At 65.1% G+C, this 22,983-nt stretch overlaps 2 protein-coding genes across 2 annotated transcripts; both read left to right on the top strand.

Moving 5' to 3' along the window:
* The first annotated feature begins 1,509 nt into the window (after positions 1–1,509).
* LOC141955063 (kinesin-like protein KIF18B) lies at positions 1,510–13,999 on the top strand. The gene is made up of 16 exons (XM_074895130.1): positions 1,510–1,824; positions 2,424–2,824; positions 5,555–5,712; positions 6,191–6,295; positions 6,569–6,679; positions 8,105–8,302; positions 8,490–8,666; positions 9,056–9,130; positions 9,249–9,358; positions 9,665–9,773; positions 10,012–10,127; positions 10,875–11,089; positions 11,856–12,195; positions 12,947–13,042; positions 13,228–13,418; positions 13,659–13,999. Exons 2-16 carry the CDS (start codon positions 2,509–2,511, stop codon positions 13,772–13,774), a joined length of 2,433 nt encoding a protein of 810 aa, XP_074751231.1. The 5' UTR covers positions 1,510–1,824; positions 2,424–2,508; the 3' UTR covers positions 13,775–13,999.
* A 2,659-nt stretch (positions 14,000–16,658) lies between these two features.
* Positions 16,659–22,586, top strand: LOC141955065 (glial fibrillary acidic protein-like). Its single transcript, XM_074895132.1, has 10 exons — positions 16,659–17,125; positions 17,705–17,765; positions 17,985–18,080; positions 18,155–18,316; positions 19,190–19,315; positions 19,528–19,748; positions 19,950–19,993; positions 20,624–20,709; positions 21,030–21,114; positions 22,077–22,586. Exons 1-9 carry the CDS (start codon positions 16,659–16,661, stop codon positions 21,069–21,071), a joined length of 1,305 nt encoding a protein of 434 aa, XP_074751233.1. The 3' UTR covers positions 21,072–21,114; positions 22,077–22,586.
* The last annotated feature ends 397 nt before the right edge of the window (positions 22,587–22,983 follow it).

The following is a 22,983-nucleotide window of genomic DNA, read 5'->3' as shown; positions in this document are numbered from 1 at the left end:
GGCAGTGCCGGGGCCGGGGGTCCCTGCTGGCGTGTATATATGTACAGGACGCGCAGATGTCCATACGGGTGCCCCCCTGTCCAGCCCCGTGCTGGGGGGCTGCGCTGGGGCAGGGGGGAGATGCCTTGCTGCCTGACCCCAGGGCTACCCCATGGTAAAGCAGAGCTGTGACCTCTCCCCGTCTGCTGTCTGTGTCCCCGCGTGGGGCAGAGCCAACATCCCCCAGCCCAGGGACAGGGTCCACCTGCCACCCCCCCAGTCGACCCCGCTTGACTTCCTGAACTGGCCCGGCCGGGGGTGCCAGGAGAGGCTCCCCTGTCCCCAAGCGCTGGCGTCTTCTCTGCCACCTCCAGTGCAGACAGTGGGGGTGCCACCGCCACCATGTCCCTGACCCAGAGCCCAGGTGGCCCCATGAGGTGTGTCCCCTCAGGTACATGCGTCCAGACTGCAGGGGGGGGGGACATGGTCCAGCCCTGCAGAGCCATGAGGACCCTCTGACACGGTCACCTGTCACCGCTGCTTCGGTGCAGGCAGCGATTCATAGAAACAGACTCTACAACTGGAGTAGAGTTACACAGCAGGTATGTTTGTATGTTTACTCCGGCCGGGGTGCAAGGGGATTTCTCTGCAAAGCTTGCACCCCAACAGCACATTTTACCAAAAACTTACCAAGTGTGGATATCCATATTCATTGGATTACACAATACAAATATCCATGTGCATGAGTGAGGCTGGGTTGGCTCTAGATGCTGGTGTCAGCAGTTGATGTTCTCTGCCCATTGCCTCCTGGTGGGTGTCTCTGGGGTCTGTTGGAGGAAGGCTCACAGTCCTCCTCACCTTGTACTTTTCCTTGGAGCATATGCAGATTCTCTCAGGCAATATCTTGAACAACAAGAGTGGTTTTCAGCTGGTTTACCAACTCTATCTTACCTAAAAGCACCAGTAGATCAGTTTCTACTGCCGATACGTGGCTGTCTACCCACTACAAAGACTCAACTTGTCAGAACCCATCTGCTTTCCAAGGACATGGCTCCTATTTTTGCCAAACATAGTAGTTCTTGGTAAGTTTCCACAGAAAATGCTTTGTTTAGATGCACACAGTAGCCCTTGGTAAGCTTCAACAGAACAGTCAGGGCAAGCAGGATTCTTAAGCAATATTCAGAAATTATTTTAAGTTGCTCTAAGCTGTTATAAGTAAATCAGTTTCAAAGCACGGGATCATTTCCTTGTATCAGCAGGACGCCGCCCAATTCGATGAGCCCCTGCGGTGGGGTCAGAGGACAGGAGCCGCTGGGGCCCCCTGGGTGGCCCTGGGGACAGGGTGCACGGGTGGGTGGGTGTCCCCCGGCGGTACCGGGGCTCGTTTCTCAGCACCAATTCCCCGGGAGCAGCAGCGGCCGGGCAGCGGGAGCTGCTCAGGGCCGGGGCTGTCAGCTCGGAGCTGGGAGGAGAAGGCTGCCGCTGCGGCTCGCTGTGGCAGGCAGCAGGCGGCGACCCCGCACCCCTCAGCCCTGCCGGGCCCTTGGCTGGGCTCTCTCCGCTGGACAGCGCTCGGGCCGCCGGTTCTCCCGGCCGCAGGGGGCCGCCACGGCCGGGACGGCGACGGGGAGGGGGGAAAGATGGCGGCCAGGTCGGGGCCGCGGGACTACCGCTCCCATGGTGCAGCGCGCCGGGCGGACAGCCAATGGGAGGGCGAGGCGGGAAGAGCGGCCAATGAGGAGCGAGGGCGGGAAGATCGGCCAATGAGGAGCGAGGGCGTGAAGAGCGGCCAATGAGGAGCGAGGGCGGGGCCTGCGCGGCCGTTGGCAGCGGAGCGGCGGGAGGGTCCGTTGAGGCGTTGGGTGCGCGGGGGGGAGGAGCGGGAGCGCGGGGGGCAGGTCTGGGGCCCTGGGGGCAGGTCGGGGGCCCTGGGGGCAGGTCTGGGGCCCTGGGGGCGGGTCTGGGGCCCTGGGGTGGGCGGGCCGGGGCTCGGAGGGGTGGGGAGGGCTGGGAGTGCCTGCGGGGCCGGGGGAGGCGGTGTGGGGGGCCGGGGGCCTTAGGAAGGGCCTTGGGTGGGCAGAACGAGGGGCCCGAGGGAGGCTGGGGGGGCTCGAAGGTGGCAGCGTGGAGGGGGGGGCGGGCTACAGAGGCCCGAAGGGGAGGGGGTGGGACGGCGTCCCTGGAGGGGGCGGGCAGGGCTGTGGGAGGGGGTTGTGGGGGCCTGAAGGGGGTGTGGGGCCGTGAGAGGGGCTGCAGGGACCAGAGGGGGGTGTAGGCCGGGGGGGACGGGGCTGAAGGGGTCGGGCCGTGGGCGGGTGTTAACGGCAGCTCTGGGGGCACCAGCGGGGGTCAGGACAGGGAGGGGGTGCGAGGCCTTGCCCAGCTGTGGGCTCTCCTCCACCCCCTCAGCCTCAGCTGACCCATTCCCCCCCCACCCCCCACAGTGCGTGAGGCCCTTGGGACGTTGGAGCCCGGTGCCGTTGTTCTCCAGGCAGTGCCGCGCCCCCATCGCAGCACCCCCCTGTCACCATGATGCTGGGGCCCCCGCCCCAGGAGGGCTCTGTGGCTGTTGTGGTGCGTGTGCGGCCCCGCGCTTCCTGTGAGCGAGAGCGGGCCGCACGCCCCGTCCTGCATGTCGTTGACCAGCACATCCTCGTCTTCAACCCTGAAGAGCACAGTGGCCCCCCCAGCAGTGTGCTGCCCACTCACGGGCCCAAGCACCACAGCAAGGACCTGAAGTTTGTCTTTGACCGAGTTTTTGGGGAGGGGGCCACGCAGGAGGAGGTGTTCCAGCACACCACCCACGCGTTGTTGGACAGCGTCCTCAATGGCTACAACTGCTCCGGTAAGACCCGGAGGGTCCTCCTTTGATCAGAAACCCAGAATAATCCAGGATAATAAAGATCTTGAAGCTCCTCCTGTCCAACCACAAACTTCACACTGACCATTCCCGACTCCACCAGATCCCTCAGTGCTGGCTCAGCCCGACTCTTCAACCCCTCTAGGGATAGGGACTCCCCCCCTGCCCTGGGCAGCCCATTCCAACGCCCAACAGCCCCTTCTGCAAAGAAAAACTTCTAAAATCCTTGCAGGAGCTCCTGTCCCATCTGCTCCCAGGCAGGGTGGACTCAGTGGAGCTGTTCATTTATTGTGGAAGCCCTAAGCAGCTGGGGATATGAGGGTACACAACAGCAACACGCAAACATGCAGCCTGAAACTTGGTGCTGGCACCAAGCTGGTGTGACTGTGAGTGTGATCGGGACAGGGACGATCCTGACATGGAAATGTCGAATCTCCCCCTGGGGAGCAATGAGGAGAAGCAAAACCTGAATAAGAGCAACTTCCGGAGTCACAGGATGGTTTGGGTTGGAAGGAACCTTGAAAGATAATCCAGTCCAACCCTCCTGCGATGGGCAGGGACATGTGTCACTAAATCTGGTTGTCCAAAGCCCCGTCCAACCTGGCCTTGAACCCTGCCGGGGGGGGGCAGCCACAGCTTCTCTGGGCAGCCTGTGCCAGGGCCTCACCCCCCTCACAGGGAAGAATTCCTGCCTTACGTCCAGTCTAAACCTGCCCTCTGTCAGTTAAAAGCCGTTGCCCCTTGTCCTGTCACTGCAGGCCCTGGTAAAAAGTCTTTCTCCGACTTTCCTACAAGCCTCTTTCTATACATTGAGAGGCCTCAGTAAGGTCTCCCCGAGCCTCCTCCTCTCCAGGCTGAGCACCCCCAGCTCTCAGCCTCTCCCCGCAGCAGCGCTGTCCCAGCCCTCAGACCGTTCCCGTGGCCTCTGGCCCCGCTCCCACAGGTCCATGTCTGTCCTGTGCTGGGGACCCCAGAGCTGGACGCAGGGCTCCAGGGGGAAAAGGATTTGTGGGGAGGAAATGGTGAGGAGGGACCTGGCTGGGCTGGAAAAGCAGGAACAGTGGGAGGATGAAGACAGAGGAGTGCAAAGTCTCCCAAGTTGGGTCTGGGGCTGCATCTGCAGGGACATTTCTAGCTCAGACAGAGATGTAGGTAGACTGGATGCAGGTAGAGTTGAGGATTTCCAAAGGAGGGCCCCAGAGATGAGCCAAGGGCTGGACAGAGAGGGGAGACTGAAGGAGATGGGTCTCTTCTCCCTGGAGAGGAGAAGAGTCCGGGGCGAACCTCATCCGTTTTTGAGGACTTAAAGGGCAGCTTTGGAGAGGATGGGGGCTCTCTGGTCACAAGTTGAAGACAAGGGGCAGCAGGGACATGTTGAACCAGGAGAGGTTTCATCTCAGTAGAAGACATTTTTTACAGTGAGGACATTCACTGGCACAGCCTCCCCAGGGGCATAGTGGAGTCCCAAGGGCTGGGGGTGTTCAAGATGCCATTGGACAGGGTGCACGATGATCTCATCTGGGCTCCCCTTCCCACAAAAGCTCAGACCAGACGATCTCTCCAGGTTCCTCACAGCCTGGGTGTGCTGTGGTTCTGTGATGCTGGGGGCCACAGCGGTGCTGGAGGGGATGGAGGTGGGCGTTGGGGCAGAAATGAGGCTGGGCAGGTGCTTTCCAGGCATTCTGAGGGACAAGGATGACATGCTCTCCGCTCTGCTAGGGTGGGAAGGATGGCGAGAAATCAGGTGGATCTGTGGCGCAAAGAGCCCCTTGCTTTTGCCATCCCTTCGCAGCCCGAATCGCGGTGAGGGGCAGAGCTTTGGGAGGATGCTGGGTTTGGGAGCGGGATCTGGGGTGAAGCAGACACATCTTGGGGTGCTTTGGGGTTTGCCGTGCCCCTTGTGAGCATGCCGCAGGCTGGCAGCTCTGTAAAGCCAGGTCTGAAAGCTCCTTGCTGGGTCTGAAAGCTCCTCGCCTGCCGCCGCAGCCCCCCGTGCTGTTGGCAGGCTGTCAGCAGACGAGCGGCTTAACGAGCACATCACTTGTGTGAGGCAGCACCGTGCGGGAGAGGCTGCTCTCCTGTCTAATCATGTGCCGGGCCGGGCACTGGGACCGGAGGATGCTATTCCTGGCTCTCCGGCATGCTCTGCGAGCTGCTGAAGGCTGCCTCTGTCACTGTGCCCACCTGGCAGGCACGTCTCGTGTCTCTATCTGCATAAAATAACTCCAGGATCCTCAAACGAGAGTTGCCAAGCCCCGAGTGCTGCTATTGGGGGGACGGGCTGAGGCTCTCTGGGTTAGTGTGTCCTGCTCTGATGGTGACGCTTCAAAGAGTGTTGAAAGGGGGGGTGGGGGGGTGAGATGAATTACCAGGTCTGGAAGAAGAAACGCCTTCTGGGGAGAGGTGGGGGAATGGGGCTGCTCGGCTTGTTAAAAAGAAGGTTCAGGGGTGACTGGAGCATCCAAGCACGTGATGGTTTGGGGACTCGTTCTGTCTCTGCTAAATGAGAGAGGCTGCAGTGAGAAAAAAAACTGCACTGAGGGGTCGAGTGGCAAACGCGGAGGGGAATTGGCTTTGGCTTCTCTCTGCAAAGGCTGTGAGCAGCCCCCGCCGCAGGGGTTGCTGCGGGAAGCTCTCCTCTCCGGCAAGGAGTGCACTTTCCGCCGCTCCTGTTAATTAACGATCGTTGCAACCCTCCACCCTTTCTCTTCCCAGTGTTTGCCTACGGTGCGACAGGAGCAGGGAAAACCTACACCATGCTGGGCTCGGAGGAAAGCCCTGGCATCATGTACCTCACCATGGTGGAGCTGTACAAGAGGATCGAGGCCAGGCAAGAGGAGAAGAGCTGTGAGGTGCTCGTCTCCTACCAGGAGGTACGCCGCGTCCGAGCCGGGTCCCCTCCTGCCTCCGGGTCACCGTGACTGGGACCTGGGGTTGATCCAGACCCTGCAGTGCCACACTCAGGGTACCCGCTGCACTGACAGCTGTGCCCGGTGTCCCCAGGGCAGCCTTAGAGCCTGGCTGGAAGCAGGCTCACCCACCCAGTTTGGAGAACTGGTGCTGCTGGTTTCTCCCACCTGGACCCTGGGGCATTTTCTGCTCCTTGCCGTGGTCCCCGAGCGACGAGGGCTTCCTGGCTTTGGAGGAGTGGTGGCGCGGTGACTTGCCAGTGAAGCCCTCCCAAGCTCTCCTCTGCATTGAGAGCCCCCTCAGCTGCTCTTGGTGTAACGAGGCCCCAGAGGTGGCATCGGGGGGACACCAGGTTGTGCGTGACACTGGGGCACAAAGTTCCTCTCCCTGCTCCCCGTTGGGTAACCAAACCTCAGCCTTCCGTGGCGTTCCCTGCTCCAGGTGTACAACGAACAGATTCATGACCTGCTGGAGCCCAAGGGCCCTCTGGCCATCCGGGAGGATCCTGAGAAAGGAGTCGTGGTTCAGGGTCTCTCCTTCCACCAGGTGGGTAGAGAAATGGGCACAAGGTCTGGGCACCGCTGCGCCTGCACCAGTTCTGACAGCGGATGCGTGTCCCGGGGCCGTGGGGGGTGTGAGGGCGCGGGGGTGCCATCTGCGCGGCTCCTGGCGGACAGCAAACGCCACCCTGAGCTGAGACGAGCCCCGCGGAGCTGCAGGATGCCTCAGCCTACGCCGCCGTGGCTGCTGGGTGCTGGGTTGTCTCGGTGCTTGCGTACGGGCTGCGCTGACGCCCGCCCTCTGCCCGTTCTCTCCCAGCCCGCGTCGGCAGAGCAGCTGCTGGAGATGTTGGCCAACGGCAACAGGAACCGGACGCACCATCCCACCGACGCCAACAGCACCTCCTCCCGCTCGCACGCCATCTTCCAGGTGAGGGCTGCGGGTTGCAGTGTCGCTCGGGATTTGTGCTGAGAAGGGGGCGAGGGAGCCAGCCTGTGCCAGGACCCGGGGTTCCTGCCCCTGCTCCTGCTGTGCCACAGGAAAAATCGGTGGGTCCTGGCCCTGAGAAGAGAGGTGTGGGTCTGGGCAGGCCAGTAGCCAGCACTGCAGCAGGACAGCACACACTGGTCACGCTGGTGGCCACGTCTCCCAGACAGCCCCAGACTCCCAGCTTGGTGTTAGGGGTCCCAAGGGCTGAAATTTCCCTTTGTGCTTTTGTCTCTTGTCAACTCAGCGTGTGGGAGCTGCACCTAAAACCTTCCTCAGAGCAAAGGGGCCGCGTATCGCTGGCTCCTGCTTGTGCCTCCCCCCAGGTGCCGCAGGCAGGCAGTCTGCTCCGTCGTGTCTCCCCCGGCTCTGAGCCGGGAATTCCGCTCCCCGGGGCTCTGTGAATTTGCTCCCCGGTTTCTCGGTGCTCTCCTACACAAACCTGCCAGTTGATTTCAATTCCAGCCAGGCCCTTCCCCAAATTAGCAGGGCCGTCACGGCTGCGTGGGGAGACAGAGGGCTCTGACTGCAATTTCATTCTGAACCTGGTGCCTTGCCTGTTGCTGCTTGCAGGGGGAAGTCCAGGTGTCTGGATGCTTTCCCAGCCGGGCTTGTCACTGGGTGCTGGATTCCCGCCTGCCGTGAATCCATGAGCTGTGCTGGAACTCTGCCCTGCCCGGCAGGCAAACCACAGTCTGGTGAGGATGCAGGATCGGTTACCAGCCTCCAGCATCTATCTCTGTGGCACCTCCAGGCCATGCAGGAGCCGCTCCTGGGGGGCTGAGGGGGTTCCAGGGCGGTGGGGGAAGTGTTTGCTCCTCCTGGGAGATCTTGAGAGATGCTGAAGGGGAAGTTACGGAGCAGTGCTGTGGGTGACTCTCAGTGGCTGTGTCCCTCCTCGCCTGCACCAGCTGGGAACTGGGCTGGGCACCGCCAGCCCTGCTTGGATGCCTCCCTGGGGCACTGCGAGGCTGTGTCTGGGGGCTTGCAGCCCCCACTGGCATCTGAGATTTCTGGAAAAACCCACAGTCGGAGTCAGGGCTGGGGCTGCCACCGTGCATGAGCACATCCTGGATGATGCCAGGGCTTTGGGTTGGGGTGTTGCCCTTCGGGGACACGACCAGATTATTTTCCGCAGCTCTGTCCCGTCTTGCGAGATCCCTTCCGTGGCTTTGCTGCTCAAGTCATCGCCGAGTTTTTGCTTGTCTTCTCAGCATGCTGGGCCCCTCCTTTCCTGCCGCTCGATCTCACGCCTGCGTGATCCGCTCCGCCATCGTTTCACAAACATTGAAACCGGTGATGCTGGCTCCAACCAGCAGCCCCACGAGCCTGGTGGAGCTGCAGCCTCACCCACCTCTGTCCTCGCAGATCTACGTGAAGCAGCAGGACTGCACTGGCGGCCTCGCTGGCGACCTGCGAGTGGCCAAGATGAGCCTGATCGACCTGGCAGGCTCGGAGCGAGCTTCGGTCGCCAACACCAAGGGAGAGCGGCTCCGGGAGGGCGCCAACATCAACCGCTCGCTGCTGGCCCTCATCAACGTCATCAACGCCTTGGCTGAGGCAAAGGTAACGCTGCTCCTCGCGTGGCCCCGCCGGGGTGGGCGGGTGAGCGCGGTGTCCTCCGGGGATGGTTCTGCCCGCGCGGTGAGGGTGGGAGCCTGGGCTGGGCTCCGAGAGGTGCCGTGGGATGAGGGTGGCCGCGCCCTTGCGGCACAGATTTGGAGCTGAGCAGAGCCTTGATCTCTCGGTACAGAGCAGGAAAAGCCACATCCCGTACCGGGACAGCAAGCTCACACGCCTGCTGAAGGACTCCATCGGCGGCCACTGCCGCACCATCATGATCGCCGCCGTGAGTCCCTCCGTCCTGGCCTACGAGGACACCTACAACACCCTCAAGTACGCCGGCCGGGCCAAGGAGATCAAGGTGTCGGTGAGGATCTGGCGTTGCGGCGGTGATCTGCTCTGTGTTTGGGAGCGGCTGGGGATGGCTGGGAAGGAGCCTGGTTTGTGGGGCGGAGGTTAGTGGGTGCCTCCCTTATCCAGCTTGAGTTTTCCAGCCCTGGGGGTGCCGCTCTGGGCAGACAGCAGCGGATGAAGCTGCAGACAGTGTGTGCCCTGTCTTCGTGTAAAGCTCCTCAGCCCAGCACCCAGAAAGGCTTGTGACTGCGGCAGCAGGTCCCTGAGCGCAGCTCCTGTCCACTGCAGCCACCCTGGGGCTCCCTGGGGAGCCTGGAGGAGGCTGAGCAGCTCCAGCAGTGGGAGAGAGGTACGTGCAGCCCCAGTGCTGCTTTAACCTCTGCCTTGGCCCTGTCTCTGCAGCTGAAGAGCAACGTGACCAGCTCTGACGGCCACGTTAGTAAATACGCCGTCACCTGCGAGCGGCTGAGAGCGGAGGTGAGATGCTGGCGGGGAGGGGAGGGCTCTCGCTTTAGCTGTGGTTTGCTGGGGACGTGGAGCTCTGAGCTCCTGGGCTCGTGAAACCATCTGAGCAAGAGCTGATCCTTCCTCGCAGGTGGCAGATCTGCGGGCGAAGCTCCAGGTCTATGAGGACGCTGCCCGGGAGTCACAGAACCAGGCTCTGGCGCCGCTGGCTCCCTCCGGCTTCCCAGAGGGGCTGCCCAGGTGAGGCTGGTGGGGAGCAGGGACAGAGCTTGGTGGGACCTCCTGGTGTGCCCCGAGCCTGTGGGGTTTTAGTGCTGGTCAGAGCCCAGGTGTCCATTAGAAAGCAGAGGAGCTTCTTTACTGGTGTGCACGTCACCTCGACTGGGCTCGGGGGCAGTTATGAGCGTGGCAGAGCACAGTGCACAAAGCTGGGCTGCAAAGGCCTAATCCTCTTCTCCTTGATCCATCCCAAAACTTCTTGGGCAAAGTGACAGCTTCCCCAGAGGATCTTCTCTGGCTCAGTGGCTGCTTCTCTGCCTTCTGCAGGTTGGAGGAAGCTGTCCCACAGACCAGCGTGGCTCAGAGGAGTGATGGAGAGCAGCAGGAGCTGGGAGCTGGACAGTCTGTTGGGATGCCAATGGAGCTGGAGGAGGAGGTGAGAGAAGGGGTGCTGTGATGAGTGGGGCCTGGTGGGGGGCTCACATACCCTCGTGGGGTACCCTGGGCACGCTGGGAGAGGGCAGGAACTCACCCGGTCCACGGGCTCCTGGCTCAGCGTGTGGGGGGCTGTGGACTGCTGGCAAAACCCCTTAACTTCCCAGCTAACGGGGAATTTGGGGAACAAACTCATCTCAGAGATGGGCTAATGCTGCGCTTTTGGGTGATTGCTCCAGGCTCCAGAGGAAAGGCCTCCCAGCAGCCCCAGAGCAGCCCACCAGACAGACGTCCAGCTGGAAGGGAAGACACCAAGGTGCCTTCTGCAGGGGTTGTCTGGCAGCCGGGCAGAGACGTGAGTGTCCTCGTGTCGTTCCCACATGTTGCTTCCTCATGTTTGCCTGCGGAGGACGGGCTGCCCACCCTCCTGTTGCATCCTGTAGCCATCCTAAGGGCTGTCCAGAAGGACGTGGGACCAGGTCTTTGTCTGCAGATGACAGCCGGCCCTGTAAAATAAGGGATTTGGCTCCTGGAGATCTAATCCCATGGGATAGTCTCTCCTGGAAATGCAGCAGTGAAGGTTTCCAGGCACAGCCACCGTGTGAGCCGTCAGTGCGCGTTGTTAGTCCTGAAATTACCTCTGCGAAGTCTTTCCTCTTGCCGCTGCTCCCCCGGGCCCTGCCCTGGCAGGGCTCCCGTGGCACCATCTGCTGATGTCTCTGCCCCAAGCATCTTGGCAGAATGAACCTCTTTGGAAAGGCCTCTTGAGGGAGGCTGGCCTTAACGTGTGCCTGGATCTGTCTGCCTCTGCCGGAGCTGACAAGTGTCTGAAGCCCGGCAGAGCCTGCAGGTGCCGTTTTGTCCCTGTAACTAACAGGTAAACACACAACTCACAGCTCGGGTTGTCCAGGAAGAGATTTACAACTTGGGTATCTCTCGACTTCTGTTTGCCTCTCTTGCCCCAAAACTCTGCTAACAGGCTCTGCCCCGCCCAAGGAGGTGTCTCAGAGGTGATGCTGGTGCTGCTGGGCCTCTGTTACTGGTGACGCTGGCTCACGCTCGCCTGCTAACTGGTTCTTGGGTCTGTCTCTCTCTGTCCCAGGCTCCTGGCTGCCGTCCTGAACGTTGCCCGAAAGCAATACGCCCTCCTGAAGGCTGCCGCCCTCCTCACTCCTGCCATGGTCTCCGAATTTGAGGACCTGGAGCGCCTGGTCAGTCAGGAGGCTGGTGTAAGCGGGGAGCAAGCCACGTCTGCAAAGGGAGCCGCAGAGATCGGCGGGGCCAGCCCTGCCCAGAGGATGCAGCAGGGCTGTGAGGGTGAGAAGCTGGGGCCGTCGGTGCTGCCCCCTCTCTTTTGTCTCGGTGTGCGCTGGAGGAGCCGGTGGCGGGGGGGCAGCTCCCAGCTGTGGGCACAGGGCAGGGAGATGAGTTTCTCCTGACTCCTCCTGACGTGGCACCCAGCGGGTTCTGCCCAGAGCGGCTGCAGCCTCGCTTTGTAGAGCGACTGGGGCTGGCCAGCACCGCCGGGAGCCCGGGGCACGGCCGGAGCCAGGAGCAGCCCTTGTCTCCGGGGAGCTCAGCATGTGTGTGCGAGTCAGCATAAACGTGAGGGATATTTCTGCTCCTGGAGACCAAAACAGCAGTTCTGATCCTCATTTGTCCTCCTCTTGTTTACTCCTCCATGGAACATTTGTCCCAGCCAGCCTGGCTGTAGCCTCCCAGCCGGCAGCCTGCATCTGACCAGGGCTGAGCTCTCCCTCCTCATCCTCAGGGCCGATGCACGATGCCCATAGCGAAGCCGTGGGCGCTGCAGACCCTGTGTTCCGGGCACAGACCGGGCGTTGCCGCAGGGCACTTGCTTTGGGCCCAGCCTGATGCCTTTAGGATTAGTTGTGCTGGCTCTTTTCCTCTCGGTTTAAGGTGGTTGGATGGAAACACCCGCTGGCAAACGGCTGCTGTAGGGCTCGCTGGGCTGACCTCCGCCGAGCTGTGACGGGGGGCTGTGAGGGGGATGCCCCGGGCTTTGCGGGTGCCTGGGAACTGCAGACAAGGAGGTGACTCTGTTTCTTCTCTGCTCCTTCAGCCCAGGTGTCTGTCGCCGTGCCCAGCACCCCCGGGATGAGTGGCACCGTGCAGCGCTTGCAGGACCTCGCTGCCCCCTGCAGCCCCACGTCGGTGGCTCCTGGCCCGATTAAGAAGAGGGGGACTACAACAAGTCACATGTCCCCGGTGTCATCGGCTGCCCAAAACCGCCGCACGCTGCCTGCTGTGCCCGTTCACAACCTGAACGAGACTTTTGAGGTCTCCAACAGCAGTGGTTCACCCAGCGTGGCCGAGGCAGCTGCCTCCAGCCTGCCAGAATTCTCCATCTGGGAGAGCGTCCAGAGCCACCTAAACAAGCAGGACGGCCCCGTCGTGCCCCAGTAAGTGCTGGCCTGGGGGGGTTAACTGTGGTTTTGGGGCTCCCCCCTCCACGATCTTGCTGTCTGGGTGAATCCTCCGTGGATCGCTGCAGCTCTGCTAAGGGGGGAGACTGGGCAGAAAACACTCAGCCTGCAGACAGGCAGCCAGCGGTCCGAGCTCGTGTGTGAATCGCTGTCAAAGATATAAAAAACATTCCAAGGAAATCTATTTCTCCCTTTGGGGCCCTTCTGGAGCCCCGCGTGCTGGCTGGGAAGCAGGTGGGGCCTCAACTCTGCTCCCAGAGAGGTTGGAGCGAGGGTTGGGACTGCACACTCTGGGGTTTTGCGTTTTATTGTTTAGTTGGTAGTTTGGGTTTTTTTATTGCCGGTGCTTCAAAGGGGCTCTGGATTTTCCAAAGCTCTGTGAATCTGTGAGAGCATCCAAAGGCAGAGATGGGCATGGCCTTGGTAACGCAGGACACCCCGAGGTCTCCCCGTCTCCTCCTGCAGCTCTAGGAAATGGTTCCTACCGAGGGAACTGGGGACACTGAGGTCCAGGGGAACAGCCCGAGCACCTCAGGGAGCAGCAGTAGCCAGGCGGCTGACGCCTCCTGTGCCGCTCTCCTGAGGATTTACCCCTCTTGGAACGGTTTTCCCCTACAAAACCGGGCAGGTTTCCTGTGACTCCTGTTCCCTGCGGGCGGATGGTGTTGGCCTGGCTGCCTCGCAGCCTCACGAGAGCGGGCACTAACTCCCTTCTCCTTGGCCGCAGAGCCTGTGCCCCGGTGTCTGCCGTGAAGGGTTCCTCCATCCCCAGGCCCTCCGTGGTCTCCAAAGCCCCTGCGCAGAAGCGGAGGCGAGTGGAGAGGTGAGGCAGCCGCCGGCCCCCCGTGCCCCAGAGCGCCCCGCGCAGGCAGCAAGGGCTGGCAGCTGCCTGGGGCTCGAGCCCCCGTCCCTGCCTGCGTCGGCCCCACCTCACCTGTGACACGTGGGGACGCGGGGGGGCTCCGCCCTGAGCCTCGCGGGTTTAAAACGGCCCCTTTCTCTTCACAGCGCTGCTCCCCCCACCCTGGGTGGGCTCCAGAGCTGCAGCACCCCGAGATCTGCGCAGCCCTCCCGCGCCCCTCCGCTCCCGGGCAGGCGCCTGGGGAAACCCTCTGCCCGCAGCACCACGGGCTGCAAGAGCGTTCCCTGCGGCAGGGCAGGCACCAAGCGGGCGCTGGACCAGCCCCCTTCCGGGTCAGGTGAGGAAAATACCTCGAACTGGGAGGTTTGCTGCTGGTGGAAGATGCTCTTTGGGGTTTGCTGCTTCCTGGCTGTAGCCAGAGCCTCGGGGAAGGCTGGTGGGTGCTTGGGGAGGGGCAGAAAGGAGGAGGGGGCTGGCAGCACCTGGATCTCTGTCGGGGCGGGGGGGGACGGGACCTGGGTTTGCTGCTTTTACCCAGCAGCTGCCTAATGCACTTCCCTCCTCTTTCCATCCTCAGAGCATCCTGCGGGCCCTCTCTCCTGGAAGGGCAGCAGAAGGACCACCAAAGAGCTCGTGGCCCTGGGCAGTGCCCCCCCTGCTCCCACCCCCCAGCCAATGAAGCTCTTATGCTGATGGCTCCTGCACCCAGGATCCCCGGCAGTGTCCCAACCCAGGTGCCAAACTTCTTCCTTTCTCTCGTAGCCCTGTCCCACCCTTCCTGCAGCCACACAACAATTCCTGCAGCCCTTCTTGTACCCCTGCAGTCACCCCCAGCCCCCTCCTGTTCACCGTCCCAGTTACGTCCCCTGTCGTATCATACTAAGAAATAACATGTATTTTTAATAAACCTTTTTCGTTTCCAACCAGAGGGGAGAGGGGAGACGTGCGGCTGTTTCTTCTCGCCTCCCCCTCGCCCAGGGAGCTGGGATGGGGAAGCAGCTCCCGTCTGAGCGGGCCTGGAAAAGGCCCTTGCTCGTGGGGGTGGGCTCTGTCGGGGCTTCCCCCATCTCCCATCATCCCCGGGACCCCGTGGGTGCCTTCTGCCCCCTCTGCTGTGCCCGGGGGGCTCTGGGGCGCTCGCTCCGTGTCCCAGAGTGCCGGCAAGCACCGGCTGCTGCTGCTTTGCGGGGCGAAAAGTGTTTCTGCTACAACCCCATGGCCACCATCCCTGTCTCCGTGTGACGCTGGGGGCTCCTGGCTCCAGCCGCCTGCACAGCAGAGAGCTCCCCGCATCCCTGCCTGGGGACCACACCTGTCCCCCGACACCCCTGCGACCCCCTTTCCTGCCGTGCCAGGGCACGTCTGGCCACGGGCACATCTGCTTGCCTGCCCCAGCTCCTCGTAGCCACCCCCAGAGGTGACCAAGCGTGGTGGGAGCAGGACGGGGAGGGAGGACCCAGCTGCGGGTGTGCTGCTGTCCCACAGGGACCGGGGTCACCGGCTCCTTCTGCACTACTTCCCTGCCTGGCAGCGGCTGATCTCGCCTTTGTCTTCTCAGAGCGTGGAAGCTTCTAATTAACACTTGCAGCCCGCTCCCAGTTCGTTTGTCTCATTAAGGGGGGCCGGGGAGGAGGAGGGGGAGAGCCCAGCTCTGCCTGCCGGCAGGGACAGCTTTCTGTGCTTTGATCCCGGCCGGCAGGAGCTGGGAGAAAATCAACCTCTGGGGAGCGGCGCGGGGGCTGGCGAGGACCCCGCCGCGCCCCCAGCCCCGTCCTGCCCCGCCAGGACTGTGCACGCCAGGGGACTTCAGAGAATCCCGGGGGACGGAGGAGCCCTGTCACCAGGGGCTGTCACCCAGCACACGTTCCCAGGGCTGCCACTCTTCCGGGAGGCCAAGTGTCACTTGCGGGGTACATCGGGGCCCCAAGCCGGGCGTTTCTGTGGGCAAACCCCTGCCCGCCGCTGGTGACAGCGGCCCAGGACAGCTGGGGGACACGGGCCTGCCTGGGGGCGAGGAGCTTCTGGGGATTCGAGGGGGATGTGGCAGCAAGCGGTTGTCTCGGAGCGCCGCCCGAGTGCCCCCAGTCGCACCAGTATGAGCCCGCCCTGGCCCTGGGTGCCCACAGGTCACACCCGTGGGGCCACGGCTGTTGCCACGACACTTTCCAAGTGGCCGCGGTCGGTGGCCCGGCGACGGTGGCCGCGGTCCAGCGGGGCCTGGCGGCGTGTCCCCGTCCCCGAGCGGGCGGGGAGCCTTTCCCGGCCATCGGCTGCCATCTAGCTGCCAGCCGGCGGGAGCTGTCCCCCGCCCTGGCCCCGCTCCAGCCCCTCCTGGGACCCCCCCGGCTTCATCCAGCCGCCTCTTGGGGCCCCCACCCCGATGCCCCCACGAGTCCCTCGCGGTCCCCAAGCCCCCCGGCCCCCGCCGGCGCTGTCCCCGAGGCCTGGCCATGTCCCGCTGTGTGGCTCAGGGCTGGCGGTGGCCCCGTGCCCCTGGCTCTGTCCCCCCGCGTTTCCCGGCAGCGCCGGGCCCCGGCACAAAGAGACCCCGCGGGGGGGCCGGGCCCGCCGGCTCCGGCCCCGCACGAAGCCCCTTTCAGCCGCCCGGGGAGGGGTCCCGGCCCTCCCTCCTCCCCCCGCCGCCCCCGGCGGGCAAAAGCCCCCCCAAACTCAGCGCACAGGTGACGGGGACGCGGCCGCGCACCCACAGCAGCGGCTGGGGCAGGATCCGGCCCCCCCGAGCTGGGAAGGGGGGACCCGGCGCCCTGAGCCCCGGCCGGGCTCCGGCAGGACCAGGCGGCGCTTGACAGAGCCAGCGGGGGGGAAGGACTTGGGAGGCGTCAGGCTCTAATTAGCAGCCGGCCTTAATGAGCAGCCGGCCTTAATGAGCCGCCTGCCCGCGCTGCCAGACGGCCCGCACAGAGCCTCCGCCCAGGGGAGCCGGGGCCGGGCGGCGGGTGCGGAGCCGCTTGTGCCGGGGCTGGGCCCGGGGGGGCGACACGGGGAGCGCGCGGGGTGTGAGTCGTGAGAGAGACAGTGAGTGTGTGTGCGTGTGTGTGTGTGTGTGCGTGCGTGTGTGTGTCTGTGTGTGTGTGTGTGTGCACATGGGCATGGGGGGATGGAGACGTGTGTGCGTGTGGACGTGTGTGTGCACCCAGCACCCACAGCGCCCTGGGCCCCCGCACCCAGCACCCCTGGGCCCCCACGGCCGTGCCCCCAGCACCCACGCCGCCCCAGGGGAATGTATCCCGCGCCCACGGAGCCCTGCAGCGCTGCCCCCAGCTCCCGCGGTGCCCACGGCCTCGCACCCCGCCTCGCACCCAGCACCCACCCGCCGGCTGCCCCACGGGTGCCCACGGCCACGGCTCTGCCTCCCAGCCTGGCGTGTGCCCCAGCCCCCCCAGTGCCCGCCGCGGGGGCAGGGGGCCGTGCTGCGGTGCCCGGGCTGGCTGCCAGGGCACAGCCCCCCCCTGCTGCTGTGCCGGGACTTGGGCTCCCTGCCCGGTGGCCAGTGACGGGGGGGCCCCCGGGCTGCACAAAACCCCCGGGCCGGGCCCATCACGCCCCCCCCTCCGGCATGGAGAGCCAGCGGCTCTCCTCCTACGGCCGCCGCATCGGCCCCGCCGCCCCGGGCTACCGGGGGCTTCCCGCCAGCCCCCCCGCCCGGCTCCGGGCTCCCCGCAGCGCCCAGCCTGGTCCCCGCACGGGTGCCCGCCTGGGGCTGGGCAGGATGGACTTCTCGCTGGCCGCAGCGCTCAACTCGGAGTTCAGGGAGACGCGCACCAACGAGAAGGTGGAGATGATGGAGCTCAACGACCGCTTTGCCAGCTACATCGAGAAGGTCCGGCTGCTGGAGCAGCAGAACAAGGTGCTGGTGGTGGAGCTGCACCAGGCGCGGGAGCAGGAGCCCTCGCGTCTGCCCGACGTCTACCAGGGGGAGCTGCGTGACCTGCGGCGCCACGTGGAGCAGTTGGCCACCGCCAAGGCCCGTCTGGAGATCGAGAAGGAGAACCTCGCCGAGGACCTCGGCAGCCTCCAGCAGAAGTAAGGCTCTGCCCCGCTTGGGGTAGCCCTGGGGCCCAAGGTGGCGACCATGACCAGGGTGGGGATGGGGAGCGGGGTGGGGATGGGGAGCAAGGGGGCCACCAGCAGCACGATGGCCTCAGGGACCAAGGTGGCCCCCAGGATGGTGATCACAGTCATCTGGGGACCAGGGCGGTGGCAAGGACCAGGGTGACAGCAGGTATCCCCAGGTTGGCCACTGAGACAGAGACCAGGGTGGCCACCAGGACCAGGGTAGCCCTGGGGACCGGGCAGTGGTGGGCACCAGGGTGGTGACGGGGCCGCGGGTGGCAACAGGGACCAGGGTGACCCCGGGAACAGCGCAGGACGGTGGCGGGGGGTGTGGGATGGGCACGTGCTCCGACACAGGGTGTGGGTGCTGGGAGCGCAGGGCCGTGTCGGCCCGGGGGGTCCATCCCTGGGGCTCAGGGTGACGAGGAGCAGCGCCTAATGAGTAGCAGCAATACCGAGTAGCAGCGCCCAACGAGTACTGCGCCTAACGAGGAGCGATGCTGAGGGGAACGGTGCTGAGTGAGTAACGGTGCCTCTGCTCCGGCGCAGGCTGCAGGACGAGGCGACCCTGCGGCTGGAGGCCGAGAGCGACCTGGCTGCCTACAGGCAGGTGAGGGCAGGGGCTGGACCCTGCGTCCCCCGTCCTGCAGCCCAGGGGCTCAGCCCCCAGCTCAGCCTCCCGCGGGGACAGGCAGGGGTGGGCAGGAGCGGGCAGTGGGGGGCTGGGGTGCCTTGGGGTGGGCAGAACGGGGCAGCACGGGGCAGGGCCGGGCAGCTCGGGAGGGAGCAGGCCCTGGGGACGGTCCCTCCTCTCCCCCCGCGGCGGCAGGACGTGGACGCCGCTGCCTTGGCTCGCCTGGCCCTGGAGCGGCGGGTGGGGACGCTGCAGGACGAGATCGCCTTCCTCCGCAAGGCCCACGAGGAGGTAACCCCGCGCGGGGGGCTGGGGGGGAGTCCCGGGGCTCGCCGGGGCCGGGCTGAGCCCCGCTGTCCCCCCAGGAGCTGCGGGAGCTGCAGGAGCAGCTGGCCCGGCAGCGGGTGCATGTCGAGGTGGACGCGAGCAAGCCGGACCTGACGGCCGCCCTGCGCGACATTCGCAGCCGCTACGAGGCCGCGGCCGCCAGCAACGTCCGGGAGGCCGAGGAGTGGTACAAGTCCAAGGTGCGGCGGAGCCGGTCGCCCGGCGGGGGGGCCTGGCTGTCCCCTCCCGAGCGTCACCTCCTCGGGGCTGGGCGGCGCCGCCTGGGGGTGGCGCGTGGGGTTTGGGATCCCCGCTGCCCCCGCCCGTGTCCCGTGTCCGGGCCTGGTCCCCGCGGGGAGCGGGGACGTGTCCCCCTGCGGAGTGACACGGGCACGGTCCCTGAGGCGTGTTCCCAGTGACGGGGCCCACAGGCACTGTCCCGCAGGAGCAGGGACACGTTCCCGGTGGCTTCCACAGGCACCATCCCTCCCACCTGCACGGCGGGGACGTGTCCCCAGCAGCACCTGCCGTCAGGGACGTGTCCCATGTCCGCTGTCCCGTCGCCTCAAGGGAGCAGGGACACGTCTCCACGACACGTGCCATCAGCCACGTGCCCCACGTGCGCCGTCCCTTCCACCCAACACCGCGTGCCACCGGGGGCACGTCCCGTGTGAGCTGTCCCTTCCTCCCATGGCAGCAGGGATGTGTCCCCACCACAGGCGCTGCTGGGGCCACGGCCTCCCGGGAGCTGGGATGTCCCTGGGACACGCGCCTTTGGGGATGTCCCGCCTGTCCCCAACGGCTGCAGGAACAGGGACATGTCCCCAGGCCCACACCAAGGGCGTGTCCCGTGTGCACTGTCTCCTCCTGCCCCAGCAGCAGGGACACGTCCCCAGTGACACGGGGCTCTGGGGACACATCCCGTGAGCACCGTCCCACCACCCTGCCGGGTCGGGGATGTGTCTGTGTGCCACGTGCTGGTGGGGCCACGTCCCTGCAGTGGAGCAGAGCAGGGCTGTGTCCCCACGCCATGTGCCACCGGGACACATCCCACGGCACGTGTCCCCCCCCAGTTCACAGACCTGACGGCCGCGGCCGCCCGGCACGCAGAGGCCCTGCGCGCCGCCAAGCAGGAGGCCAACGAGTACCGGCGCCAGCTCCAGGCCCTCACCTGCGACCTGGAGGCTCTGCGGGGTGCGGTAGGTGACAGCTGCGGGGAGCGGGCGGGGGACACGGCATCGGGGGGCTGCCACCGCCACCGGGCTCCCTGGCACGGCGCTGGGGACCCCCACCCGCTGCTGGGGGAACGGCTGGTCCCCAGGGGTGGGAGGTGGATGGGCACCGCGGAGAGCCACCAGCTCCCGGGAGAAGGCGGCGGTGGAGGGTGTCCTGTCCCCTCGGGGTCCCCCAGAACGAGTCCCTGGAGAGGCAGCTGCGGGAGCTGGAGGAGCGCTACGCCCTGGAGACGGCCGGCTACCAGGACACGGTGGCACGGCTGGAGGAGGACACCCGCAGCCTCAAGGAGGAGATGGCCCGGCACCTGCAGGACTACCAGGAGCTGCTCAGCGTCAAGCTGGCCCTCGACATCGAGATCGCCACGTACCGCAAACTGCTGGAGGGCGAGGAGAGCAGGTGATGGCAGAGCGGGGGCTTCGTCCTGCCCCTGCCCCTTCCCCGGCCGTGTCCCAAACCATCCCCAAAGCCTCGTGGTCCCCTCGGGGGTGTCGGACTGTCCCCAGCCCTCCTGCCCCAGCCCCAGGCGGGGCCGAGCTGGTGTGCAGGGCGGCAGCAGGACCCCGATGCTCTTCCCAACACCCCGCATCGCTCCTGCAGGATCACCATCCCCGTGCAGAGCTTCTCCAACCTGCAGATCCGAGGTGAGGCCGTGGCCACGCGTGGGGTGGGGGTGGGATGGTGGCACAAGCAGGGGTGGCTTCTAGGGGTCAGCGGGAGGAGACGCTGTCTCAACCATCCCTGCCCCATCCGGAGGGACCGGGAGCTTTTCCTCCAAACCTCAAGGAATGAGGACTCCTGGGTTCTCCCAAGATGGGGGGAGGAGTGAGCCATGGCCACATCCCAGAGCCGAGCATGTCCCCAGGCCAGTGATGTCCCTAAGGCTGAATGACCACCATGTCCCCAAGGACAGCCCTGTCCCCAAGGCCAATCACACCCTAAAGCCACCCGTGTCCCCACGGCCAACCACATTCCCAAGGCCAATCATGTCCACGGTGCCGTGTCCCCAAGGCTAATCACTCCCCAAAGCCGGCCACATCCCCGGTGCCAGCCACATGCCAAGGCCAAGAATGTCACCAGTCACGTCCCCAAGGCCAATCGCATCCCCGAGGCCCACAGTGTCCCTGAGGCTGGTCACATCCCTGGGGCCAGCGTCCCCTGGCTCAGGGTTCTCCAGGCCAACCTGTTCCCTTTGGGCCCCCCCACCTTGAGTGGGGCTGGAGGAGCCATTCCTGGGCACTGGGTCACCCCCGTGTCCTGCCCCTTTCCCCTAGAGACCAGCCTGGACCCTAAATCCGTGTCTGAAGCCCGCGTGAAGAGGAGCATTGTGGTCAAAACTGTGGAGACCAAGGATGGAGAGGTGCGAAGTCCTCATCCGTGACACCCACGCTGCCTCCCCTCCACCCCCCCTCCCCACGGGGTGTCCCCAAGGGGGTCACTCATCATGCACGTGGGGCCACCACCCTTCAGCCCAGGAGCAGCCCAGGCAGGGAACCAGTGACCCCAGTGCCCTGAGAGCACGGCACGAACCGGCTCTGGGCCACGGTGGGGCTGAGCCTGGCAGCTCGTAGAGAAAACCATCCCCCGTCCCTGTCCCCAAGGTCGTTCAGAGCCCAGACAGGCTCAGCCCGGGAGGAGAGCCCAAGCCCGGGGTGATGGTCGCTCTCCCTCTGCCTCCAGGTGATCAAGGAGTCCAAGCAGGAGCACAAGGAGGAGCCGTAGGGCGGAGGAGCCGCAGCAGCCACACGCTTGTAGCTGTAGCCCCGTAGGTCCTGTCCGATGCTGCAAGGGAGCCCACGGCCGGGCACCGGTCACGGGAGGAGCCGGCGGTGCCTCGGGGGGTCACCTCCCCGCACCCACCCCGCTGACACCCTGTTGGGGGCTGGCTGCCAGCAGAGCGCCCGTTCAGGCGGGCACAGCGCGGGGAGGGGATGGGCAATACCCGGGGCAGGCGAGCGGCGCCGGGCAGAGCCGAGCTCCCTCGCCAGGACGCTGCCACGGCCCCACAGCACGGAGGAGCCGGCGGTTTCGGGGCCGTGCCCGCGCTCATCCTGGGTCTCCAGTGCCCAGGAGAGAGGCCCTCCTGTTGCCATCTCTGTGTGCCAGTCGGACAAGACAACGGTGCCAAGAGCACCTCTCCCTGCACCCCACCTTGCTGCCCTCTCCCCGGTCTGGGAGGCCACCCCAGATCTCCCCAGTGTACCCAGGCCCTGAGCACCCTTGGGGTGGGGGGCCTGCAGGGTGCAAGGAACCGGCAGCTGAGGGACATTTCCCCGTCACCAAGCATCACGTGGGCTTAGCCCAGAGGCAGGGGCAGGAGGAAGGAGGATGGGGAGGCAGGTGCTGTCAGGACGGCATCCAAGAGTGATGAGATGGGGATAACGAGGGGTTCCTGGGGACACTGGGGTGTCCAGGGTGGTTTGTGGGGCCGGAGCAGTGGTGGGCACAGGAGGCTGGGTGGCCTCGAGGACTTCTCCTGGCACAGAGCCATGGGCCTGTCCTGGCCCCCCCGAGTGTCCGCCACCAAGGTGTCCCCATCACCGTGTGGGGACAAAGAGTCCCGAGGGGCTTGTGGCGAGGGGTGACCCACGGTCGGGTGCCTGGGCCCTCGCCTGGGGGGGTCCCACGCAGGTGAAAATGGAGAGGAGGGGAGTGCAGAGGAGACGGAGGAGGGTGTCAGGGCACCCACGGGTGCTCTCACAGTGAGAGGTGCCTCCCGCCACCCAGGAGCGATGGGGGAGGACGGACGGAGCCATCCCCGACCTGCTTGTCCCGCCAGGGGGACCGGGGCTGCCCTGGTGACAGTCGCTGCCATGCGAGGAGCCCAAGCTCCCCCCAGCACGGGCATTCGAGATGGGGCTGGAAGAAATCCCTTGTCCCTGGGCTCCACGTGGCCCTGTCCCCCTGCCCCCCTCTGTCCTCCGGTGCTCCCCCCGCACCAGCACGTGCCACCGGCCCACCCAGGGCCGTGGCCCAGCCCGGTGCTCACCCGCAGCCCCCGTCCCCTCCTTCGATTTAGCTACAGACCATGAGCGGAACCTGCCCTGATGCCACCTCACGTAGGAGCAACAGCCCAGCAGCACTCCTTGTACCCCGCAAGCCCCTTGGGACGAGCACAGGGGGTGCCACTGGGCTGCCACCCCCCTTGTCCCCTCTGTCCCCCCGTGCTTTGCAGCTCCTGACTCCAGAAGGGCCGTTCCCAGGGGCAGGAGATGTTACAGGAGAGCCGGGTGCTGCCCGGGTTTGGCATCCAGGGTGGGATGGCAGCGGCCCGGGGGACTCGGTCCCCCTCGAGCAGCCTCAGGCTGGTGCTTTGCAGCCCACGTTGCTACTGAATTAATGCACTAACACCTGCGGCAGCTTGAGGTGAGAAATAAAGCTAAAACGCGAGTGTGGTGCTTCCAAGGTCGCGCCTGCAACCTGCCTCTCCGCAGGCAGTGCCGGGGGTCTTCTTTACTGCATTTCTCCTGAGTCTTCTCACTAAACCACAGTTATTTTGCCTTTCCCCAAGTGATGGGGATGCTGCGGGCTGCTCCCATCCTTGACATAGGACGTGAGTGCAAGCGCTGGGCCTGGGCACTGCTGAAAGCGCCGGGCCTGTTCCCACCAGAGCTGGAACCGTTGTGTCAGGGCT

The sequence above is a fragment of the Athene noctua genome, unplaced genomic scaffold (genome assembly GCF_965140245.1).
Source record: "Athene noctua unplaced genomic scaffold, bAthNoc1.hap1.1 HAP1_HAP1_scaffold_121, whole genome shotgun sequence".
Lineage (NCBI taxonomy): Eukaryota > Metazoa > Chordata > Aves > Strigiformes > Strigidae > Athene > Athene noctua.
Note: the sequence above shows the minus strand (reverse complement) of the source record. Positions and strands in the feature narration are given on the sequence as shown.

What these genes read in the sequence shown, in the direction of transcription:
- LOC141955063 (XM_074895130.1), top strand. Translation starts at nt 2,509, where the DNA reads ATGATGCTGGGGCCCCCGCCCCAGGAGGGCTCTGTGGCTGTTGTGGTG. An exon ending in GCTCGCACGCCATCTTCCAG is followed by an intron (nt 6,680 to 8,104) that starts GTGAGGGCTGCG and finishes CTGTCCTCGCAG; the next exon opens with ATCTACGTGAAGCAGCAGGA. An exon ending in GACGGCCCCGTCGTGCCCCA is followed by an intron (nt 12,196 to 12,946) that starts GTAAGTGCTGGC and finishes CCTTGGCCGCAG; the next exon opens with AGCCTGTGCCCCGGTGTCTG.
- LOC141955065 (XM_074895132.1), top strand. Translation starts at nt 16,659, where the DNA reads ATGGAGAGCCAGCGGCTCTCCTCCTACGGCCGCCGCATCGGCCCCGCC. An exon ending in TGGAGGCTCTGCGGGGTGCG is followed by an intron (nt 19,316 to 19,527) that starts GTAGGTGACAGC and finishes GGGGTCCCCCAG; the next exon opens with AACGAGTCCCTGGAGAGGCA. An exon ending in TGGAGACCAAGGATGGAGAG is followed by an intron (nt 20,710 to 21,029) that starts GTGCGAAGTCCT and finishes CTCTGCCTCCAG; the next exon opens with GTGATCAAGGAGTCCAAGCA.